The sequence below is a fragment of the Bidens hawaiensis genome, unplaced genomic scaffold, assembly GCF_021521415.1.
Source record: "Bidens hawaiensis isolate Kalapana, Puna unplaced genomic scaffold, B.hawaiensis_p1.1 tig00016868_1, whole genome shotgun sequence".
Classification (NCBI taxonomy): Eukaryota; Viridiplantae; Streptophyta; class Magnoliopsida; order Asterales; family Asteraceae; genus Bidens; species Bidens hawaiensis.
Window position 1 is genome coordinate 36,624 of NW_027492558.1, and position 9,961 is coordinate 46,584.

Below are 9,961 nucleotides of genomic sequence, written 5' to 3' on the forward strand. Positions count from 1 at the left end.
CATGGGTGATTCAAGAATTCAGTGGACCATTTTAATTTTTAAGCTCTAGTGTGTTAACCAACTGTCTATTAGAGTGTGGAAATTGTTGTGTATTTCTCAAGTTTTTGTTTAGTTTTCAAATTGAAACTTGATTATTATAGAATGTGTTGTTTAATGTCCTGATTCTAAGTTAGTTCTTTAACCTAGAAAAGAAGCTTGATTGATGCAGTGAATTATTTGATTAGAAAGCATGTTCTTTACAAACACTTATGTGACGACGCATCAAGAATAGAAGAATATAAAAACTTGTTTCTTAATGTGTTTGTGATACGAACCCGGTTACCCACAAAAGGGAAACGGCTCAGACCTGATGCATCCAGGGGCAAATTCAAGAGATGTTTGCTGTTCCTGCGTAAGCAACCTTTGTCTGAAATTAATCGTAGAACGAAAAGTACGGGTAGTTTTATCAGTTTCTAGCTTGTAGCATCAGTATTAATTGGTTTGTCTTTCTTTGTAATTCTCATTTAAGTATTATCTATCGGAATCGTATTTTGTTTTGGAGATCTAGCCTATCTCGAATCAGGCCAATGATCCTATATTTCATCAATTCAATTCCCAGGTTCTAACAGTTTGATTTCAGCAGATACATGGTAGAGAATGTTTTTCCTGTAGCTGTTTTTTCAAGGCAGGTATGCAATCTGTATGTGAAATCTTGTGGATGTTAAGACCCGAAGTCTTACTTTCACAACATTTATCTAGCAAAAAAAGCAGGAAAATATTACTTAGAAGATCATTAACTAGACAATGTATCCAAAACCGTACACCAAATTACTTCGGCTCCTGGATGGTTGACACCTGGCTCCCTGGACAACCTGTGATGCCTTCTCGGCCCAGAGGTATCTATTCATATACGTTTGTAAACCAAAATTAAAACTTAATCATTTAATATGTTTCTGAAAACTCAAATGCTTCCAGTGATTTAACAGATGAAGGAAAAAAGTTGGAAACTTCTGGAAGTGAGTTTTTGGTGTCGAAACAGTTATTGGGTGACCTAGACTTCGAAGATGACTTTGGTTCTGAAGATATTTATGACTCATATTACCAGCCTGTAGAGGAACCATGGCTTGTAGAGTCTTCTGAGCTTTTCAAATCCATTAGGAAAACAGATCCTTCAAGTTTATTAAACAATATAAACTTAAACCAAAATAGTTTAGAAAGAGAGTACCCTGTTGAAGAGCCTTGGTTATCTATTGAAGTTTCCAACAACAATGAGGACCCAGAAATCACAGAAGTCACAGAAATTACAGAAATACCCTCTCTTGATAAACCTAGTCTTAACGAGCTTGAAGAGATTCCAAAAAACCTGTTTCATGATAATGAGAGTAGAGTAGGGGTAGGTATGCAGGAGGTAGATACGGTTATATTGATAAACTCATCTTTATGTACAATGCAACGGGTTGCGGTAATGGAAGATGAAAAGTTGGTTGAAATATTATTAGAACCAATTAAAAATAACGTGCACTGTGATAGCGTATATATAGGAGTTGTTTCAAAGCTAGTTCCACACATGGGTGGTGCGTTTGTAAACATAGGGCACGCGAGGGCTTCTCTTGTGGAAATAAAGCATCATCTTGAGCCGTTTATATTTCCTCCATTTTCTCATTATAAAGATCATAGATCAGAAGACGGGTCTTTGCTTGTTGAGCTTCTAGAACTTCCTACTCAAGTTAATGAGAAAAAACACAAGTCTGAGCATGTGGAAGTTGTTGATAATATAAATGATGATGATTTTGGAGAGCATGATGTTGATGACGAGTTTGATGTGTCTGAAGATTTTGAAGGAAATGGTGATGGGTTGTATATTAATGGAAAGAGGAATATATTTCAACCGATTAGTCAAACTTTGACTAATAAAACTGCAGAAGATAAGGAAAACGGGTCAGACGAAAGTACGTGGGCTCAAGTTCAAAGAGGGACTAAAATAATCGTTCAAGTTGTCAAAGAGGGATTGGGTACAAAAGGCCCGACATTGACAGCTTATCCAAAGTTACGGAGCCGATTTTGGGTATGTTCCATTCTGAAACTGCTATGGCTCGTGTTCATGGGTTGCGGGTCAGATCCGACACATCCTCGAAAATTTGACACGAGCACGAACACCGTGTCAGACATGTACACCACACAAACCTGAAATTTTGACGCAAACCCAAACACGACATGCATATTCACAGGTGGACAAGAATACAACTCATTTAATTAAACGGGCTCGGGGTCCAACCTGACACAATCAGAAAATTTGACATGAAATCGAACACGAATATCGTGTCAGACACGTGAACCCAAACATGAAAATTGTATCAAACACGTGAGCCCGAATGCGACACATATTCGTGGGAACCCGTTTAGTTAAAAGGGTCCGCAGGTCCACCTTGGCACAAATCCGAAAATTTAACACGAACCCGAACATGAAAATTGTATCAAACATGTGAGCCTGAACGCGGCACGCGTATTCACGGGTTGACACGAACTAAACGGGTTCATGGGTGGCGGGTTTGTCTCGAACCAGTTTATACCAAACCGAAACCCGTGAATTTCGTGTCGTGTCAAAAATTCACACCCTTAAATATGCTCATGCATAGAGATGGTGATTTTCAAATGTTTACTTAAAATGGGTTCTAGGGTTTCATTTTGTATCCAACGGGTGAACTTGAAAAACCTAGATTTAAATGAAACAACTTCAATAAATGAAAATTAGGTTTGTGATATGAACCTAAAAGTAGGACTGTTGAACAATGTGCAGGTTTTGATGACTCGTTGCAATAGAATTGGGATTTCAAAGAAAATATCTGGGGTGGAGAGAACCCGGTTAAAAGTCATAGCCAAGACTTTGCAGCCACCCGGGTTCGGTCTAACCGTGAGGACGGTTGCTGCGGGTCATACTTTGGAAGAACTGCAAAAGGATCTTGATGGGTTGCTTTCAATGTGGAAAAGTATTACTGAACAAGCCACATCAGCTGCCCTTGCAGCTGATGAAGGTGTTGAAGGTGCAATTCCCGCTATGTTACATAGAGCAATGGGCCAAACACTTTCAGTTGTTCAAGATTATTTTAATCATAAGGTAATAATATTGGAAATGTATAATATTTATACGTCACGTTAAATATGTATTAATTCTCCACCGGGCTGTGTTTAGGTGAAGAAAATGGTAGTTGATTCTCCAAGGATATATCATGAGGTACCAGATAATATCAAAATATTTATAGTTAAATACAGTTTTAGTTCCTGTGGTTTGACCCAAACAACCCTTTTAGTCCATTAGTTTAAATTAGACTTTTAATAGAAGTCTAGCTCACTAACCTCATCCAAATTTTCTGTTAATTTTATATAAAAGACCAAAATACCCTTGATTATTTGTGTTACTTTTAAGAAATGATCAAAATGCCTCTTAAAAAACTAATATGTTTTATAATTAAACAAATGCAAGGCATTTTGACCATTTCTAAAAGTAACAGAAATAGTCCAAGGGTTTTTTTTGGTGTTTTAATAAAAAGTTTCAAAAGCTTTGGAATATTATTTCGAGCGCTCGGACGAAACCCAGGTTTAGGTTCGGCCTCAATGGCAAAAGAAAATGGAGCACCGAACAACGCATCTTCACAGACCAAGAAAATCATGAATTTTTGTTGAAATGGAATGGACTTTTTATTTATTATTTATCGTAAGGGATCCTAGAATTCCGTCTGTTTTCTGGGTTTGGTAAAGTGTGGATTTTCAAGAACGGGAATCTTATGATATGTTGGGAATCTCTTATGATAATCATCCACGCTTGAAGCGAATCTTTATGCATAAAAATATATTCATTCTCATGAAAAGAAGAAAAAAAATGGTCCGTCTAAACAGAAAATTTGGATGGGTTAATGGGCTGGACTTTAGTGATACGAAATGAAATTATTAGACTAAAAAGCCAAATTTAAACTAGTGGACTAAAAGGGACTAAAACTGTATTTAACTCAATATTTTTGTGGTTATTGTGTTTTTGTTTAAATCTTTGTGTCTCGATTCAGGTTACAAATTATCTTCAAGATATAGCTCCTGATCTATGCAATCGAGTTGAGTTATACAACAAAAAGAATCCACTTTTTGATGAGTATAACATTGAAGAAGAACTGAACAACATGCTAAGTAAAAGGTGAGAGATTGTTTTTTTGTGTAATTTGTATATGTTTTTTGTAATGTTTATTGGAGTTGAATATGTGTCTTGTTATGTAGGGTTGCACTCTCTAATGGAGGTTATTTAGTAATTGAACAAACCGAGGCTTTGGTCTCTGTTGATGTGAATGGAGGACAGTGTATGCTTGGTCATGGGACTTCACAGGAGAAAGCCATTCTTGAAGTTAATCTTGCAGCTGCTAAACAAGTATGTATGTGCATTATTTACTTAATTTTAAATGTGGTTGTTTATATTACAATCCTGTTTCTTTAGTTGAGCTGTATAAATAAGTAATCATGACAAAAGCTAGCAGCTGTAAGGCCTCATTCCTATGGATTGTGATATTGTGAAGCAAATTTTAGTGTTTCTCTCTTAAAAAGACCGAAAATGCTGATGATTTAAGAAATCAAACTATTTTAATATTGATTTTCCATGGATTTCAGATTGCTAGGGAATTGCGGTTGAGAGATATTGGTGGGATTATTGTAGTTGATTTCATTGATATGCTGGATGATTGTAAGTCTCTGTGTGTTACGTTCAGAAATGCTCATACAAGAAAGCCTGGTTCTGTATCAGCAATAAATTGCACTCACATTTTTCTTTGTGAATATATTATTCAGCATATAAGAGATTGGTCTATGAAGCGGTTAAAAATGCAGTTGAGAGGGACCGCTCATTAGTCAAAGTCTCTGAGCTTTCAAGGCATGGGCTAATGGAGATTACCAGAAAAAGGGTATGCACTTCATAAAAAAGTCAAATCATAAATTAAAAAGGTGTATTGGTTTTTATTAATACCAACTATTATCTTTTGATTGCTGCCGGCCCTAAGTAACGACTTGGCTTCTGACGGTCCCAACTTTTAACAAATTTGTTCCCAACGGTCCGCGATTAACAGAATCCTAACGCCGTTAGTTACAGGCCACCGGGAAAACGTTTTTGGCTGGAAACCTCACATTTTTTTCCCGGAAAACTCAACATTTTCGTCCCAAACATCTTTGTAACTTTGAGTTGGACCTTTAGAAACCTTTTTCTAGTAAAAGCCTCAATTATTGAGGTCTCCGGAACCCTAGAACCATCATCGGAATCGGTTGATGGTGCTCAAGTGGTGATGGCTGGTTGGTGGTGAGTCAATTGGTGGTGGTGGTGTTACGGTGGTGTTTTCCGGCAAAAGAATGTGACTTTTCGGGCAAAAAACGTTTTCTGGCGGCCTGCAACTAACAGCGTTAAGATTCTGTTAGTTGTGGGCCGCTGGAAACAAATACGTTAAAAGTAGGGACCGGCTGCAACCAATTTGTTGGTTGGGACTGACAGCGACCAAAAGACGATAATTGGGATTAATAAAAACCAATATACCAATTAAAAATGATATTTCACAAACAAATCATCGTTGTTGTGTCTTGACCAGGTGCGACCTAGTGTGACATTCATGATCAGTGAACCATGTTCTTGTTGTCATGCTACTGGGAGAGTTGAAGCTTTGGAAACCTCGTATTCTAAAATCGAGCGTGAGCTTTGTCGACTGCTTGTGAGTATTTCTTTTCTTTATTTGAATATAGTTAGTTAATATGAATAATTGTAAAATCAACATTCATTTTTGGTAGGCACAGATAGAGAAACCAGATCCTGGAAAGCCTGAAACATGGCCAAAATTCGTTCTAATGGTTGATTGATATATGGGTAGTTACTTAACTTCTGGAAAGAGGACAAGATTAGCTATCTTGAGTAGTTCTCTAAGAGTATGGATTTTGCTCAAGGTAATCGATCGATTTAAGTTTTTTTTAAGCTGGCAAACTGGGCGGATCAGGCAGGTTTGGTTGATGGGCCATTTTAAAAAGAAGTAGCAACTTGGTTGGGTCAATAGCAAAATGTGGTCGGGTCAATACGGGCCATTTTAAAAAGAAGTATCAATTTGGTTCGGGTCAAAGCGATTCGGGTCAATACGGGTACTGAGCAGAATGGATTTCGGGTAAAATTGGGCCATTTAAAGAAAATCAATTTTGTTTTGGGTTAAAATGGTTTGTGGCCAGAATGGAGACTAGTTGTAATGAGCAAAAAACTAGTCAATGGTTCAATTTGGGTCAATGATCTAATTGACTTTTAATGCATCAGGTTGCAAGAAATTTTACTAGGGGTGCATTTGAGTTAAAGCCACTAGCAGAATATAAGGATGATAGAGATGAAGATGAAATTAAAAGGCGGCAGCCGCCGTTGCAGCCACCAAAGAAGACCGCCAGAGATACGCCCAGACGGAAAGTCACCATCTTTCCCATTAACAAGTGGAAGACTGGTGGTGGTGGTGGTGGTGGTAGTAGTAGTAAATGAACATATGTAAGATTTGGTAATCTCTATTTCAGCTACTTTTTTGCTCATATTAAAAAAGGTTCCAAGTGAAATGCCTTTTAAAAAAAAGTAATAAAATATTATTTGGTAGTTACATATAACAGAATTTTGTAGATGGTTACAGATGGCATGAACTTTTGTTTTTGTAATTCAGTATCTAAAAGTTTTATTCTGTTATAACAAAGAAACGTGTCTGAATTTTGTTGACAGTATATATCCACTTTTACATCCATCAAAAGATCCATTTGATAAAGAAATTGAGAAATGATTAACCTAATTATGGTTTTGAAAGTCCTATATCATGCATTGAAGTGATATCTAATTAAAATATTTTGTTAAAGAAATTAGAAAAATTAAAATTTTGTATTAAGAGCTATTAAACTTGTTGAACGACTTGGGGTTTTTTGTAAACATATGATTTTGAAAGTGAAACACGCAATAAAAATTAATCGGGTGACCCAATTAAGTACAATATGCAACAAATGTTTTGATGACTTTAGGCCATGTGTAATGAGGCATTATATGGATAGATAAAGTCCCTACACCATTCCCCAGGGCATTATGAGGCTTTATAAGGACATGAACGTTTTTACAATAAAGCTCATATGTATCTAAAGTGATAATGATTGAAGGTTGAAGAGGTAGGTCCCAGCAGAGCCCAGTTGGACCCGCAAGACTCACCTTGAAGAGGGACGTCTGCGCAAGGACCAACTGGTTCCGCAGGACCCACCATGCTCAGAGATGAAGACCTTACGCGCAGTACGCCAGCTGTTCCCGCAGGGAAAGCCTCCCAATGGTGAAGTACCCCGCCTGTCCCCGCAGCTACGGATACAAGCCATCAGGGAAGGCTACCCGTACTAATAGCAAGGCTACACGCACAAGGCACTCAATAATTCAGTGTCACCTGAAGGAATGAGCAAGGCGGGAATACTCCCGCCCAAATGAGCCAGTCCGTATGCTTCTAGAAGATCTTTTGTACTATACCTGCCAAGGTATGGACAAAATAGACAAGATCTGACCAAAGCAGCCCATGAACCAATCACAGGGTGACAGCTCACCGACAACAGTACGAGGAGGAGCATGCTCTAGTACTGTTTGTCACTATTAGCCGCTGCCTACTCACCAACCCTTGTCGTGGCACGCACATAGTCTGCAGTTGGTGGAAAGGGAACAGTACACAGCCGGCCTTGTCACTATCAGCCGCTGCCTACCCACCAACCAGCATGGCACGTGCGTAGCCCATAGTTGGTAGAACAGGAATATTATACAGCTGGCTGTACCTGCTTGGAAACCTACCTTCGGCTATAAATACTCCAACACCTTGGAACGGTATCATGATCTGGTATTTTACCTTCACTAGCTATTTCTCTCAATATACACTTATATTCAGAGCGATCTAGTCTGATTCTCACGCCGGAGGGTGGTCACAAGGAGGAACCCCCCCTTCTCGGTGACGAGCTCACGGTGTTTGTTTTGCAGGTCATCTGAAGAACATCCTTCTTTACCGGACCTGACCCTCGTGGGAAACATCTATTTAACCCCCAGATTATCCGTAATCTGCCCGGGGTCGATTAGTGTTTCTTCATTGGCGCCATCCGTGCATAAAAGCTAGAACTAATTCTCAGTTTTTTCAAAATTTCTGAAGAAATGGTTAATGTTACTCCGGTCCCAAGGCCAGTAAGTGACCAGGAAACCCCGGTAACCACAACCCCAGCCACTGGGAGGAACACCGGCGGTTATACAAATTTTACGAACACTACCCCGGTTACCCAAGCCGGGGCAAGTGCAGTAAACAATATTTCACTGGGGTTCACTGATGCCCAGTTGGATAAACAGACGACGCTCCCTCGCCAAACACTCGATCAAGTTAAGGCGTTGGCCGAAGCACGTCAGAAAGAGTTCCAAGCTGAGTTGGATGAACGTTTACGTTCACTCCAACAGGCTGACGAATTCGGAAGTACTCGACAACAGCTCAACATGAACAGTGAGTGCGAGTACTCAGATGATGATCGGGAGGAATACGACACTGATGCAAACCCTCGCCACAGGGCGAAAGGGAAGCGTAAGGAAACGGACTTCCAACCAAGAAGGAATTTTGGAGAAACCTTCAAACCAAGGAACGCGGGAGGAAACCCATGTGACTTCTCTAAAACCTTTAGACCAACTGCTGCAAATGCGGGAAAGTCCAAGTTTGCAAGGGACATTGCGGAAGCAATCGCCCCGAAAAGTGCCAAACAGATGTCCAACATCGGCACCTATGATGGTATGTCTGACCCTGATGATCACTTGAACAGATTCATAGCGGGGGCAACCGTCAGCAGCTGGACGGAACCCACGTGGTGTTATATGTTCCAGATGACGCTGGTTGGAGCGGCCAGGGCGTGGTTCGATCGTTTACCGGTCCACCACATCTATGATTGGGCGGACTTTCAGCACAAGTTCAGCCAACACTTCAGTCAACAGAGGAAATATACTGAAGAACAGTGGACGATCCTCAACTGCGTCAGAGAGGAGGATGAATCTTTACTAGACTTCATCACTCGCTTCAACTCCAAAAAGCTGAGTCTGGGCGACATAAGTGAAGATCTTGTTCGCGCCGCTTTCATCCAGGGTGCCGAATACCCAGAGCTTATCCGCACGTTGACGGGTAAGGACGACATGCCATCCACATAGGATGCCATCATGACGGCGGCCAAGCGCTTTGCCGAGACAGAGAAGCAACTGGGTAGGGACCTTCCCCAGAGTACACATCTCTACACGCAGAGGACCAGAGAAAACAATGTTCGGATCGCCCGGCAGAACAAAAAGAGGAAGCTAGGTATTTGGCAAAGGGTAAACTTTGACACCTCATCCAGCTCTCGCCCTCTTGTTGGCGGAAGGGATAACACGCACCCTTCAAGCCGAAAACACCGGTGGACGCCACTCACCAAAAGCGTCACGGAGATATTTGCCACCGAAAAACTCCCATGGCCAAAAGCTCCAATGATCCGGCAACGACCTAATGCGGATCAGAGCAAATTCTGTGACTTCCACGGGACAAAGGGTCACAGTACAGAGGAGTGTACATCCTTGAAGGATATAGTTGAAACATTCGTCAAGGATGGAAGACTTGCACACCTTGTGGCATCAATCAAGAATGGAGGGAGGAATGAGAAACGGTACAAAGGCAATGGACGAAAGCCCGTTGACTTCAGCATCCACATGGTTCATACTAACATCACAGGAAGAAAAAGACGAGCGACAGAACCATGCGCGTGGAAGGAATCTGAAGTGCGCTTCCCGCGAGTGCCAGGAGGACCCAGCAAAGAAGGCCCTATCGTCATCAAAAGCCAGCTGGGGCACTACATCACTTCACGCACTCTTGCTGACAACGGCGCCTCGTCAACGGTGATGTACAGGCAGTTCTTCGACAAGCTAGATGACGAAGACAATGAACGC

At 40.6% G+C, this 9,961-nt stretch overlaps 1 protein-coding gene across 1 annotated transcript; it reads left to right on the plus strand.

The window, feature by feature from the left end:
• The first annotated feature begins 531 nt into the window (after positions 1-531).
• On the plus strand, positions 532-6,600 carry LOC143552422 (ribonuclease E/G-like protein, chloroplastic). The gene is made up of 11 exons (XM_077042652.1): positions 532-875; positions 966-2,044; positions 2,777-3,094; positions 3,170-3,211; positions 4,038-4,162; positions 4,243-4,390; positions 4,627-4,699; positions 4,804-4,916; positions 5,589-5,708; positions 5,785-5,937; positions 6,293-6,600. The coding sequence occupies exons 1-10, from the start codon at positions 671-673 to the stop codon at positions 5,851-5,853; spliced, it is 2,292 nt and encodes a 763-aa protein (XP_076898767.1). The 5' UTR covers positions 532-670; the 3' UTR covers positions 5,854-5,937; positions 6,293-6,600.
• The last annotated feature ends 3,361 nt before the right edge of the window (positions 6,601-9,961 follow it).

What these genes read in the sequence shown, in the direction of transcription:
- LOC143552422 (XM_077042652.1), top strand. Translation starts at nt 671, where the DNA reads ATGCAATCTGTATGTGAAATCTTGTGGATGTTAAGACCCGAAGTCTTA. An exon ending in AACAACATGCTAAGTAAAAG is followed by an intron (nt 4,163 to 4,242) that starts GTGAGAGATTGT and finishes CTTGTTATGTAG; the next exon opens with GGTTGCACTCTCTAATGGAG. An exon ending in CATTGATATGCTGGATGATT is followed by an intron (nt 4,700 to 4,803) that starts GTAAGTCTCTGT and finishes TATATTATTCAG; the next exon opens with CATATAAGAGATTGGTCTAT.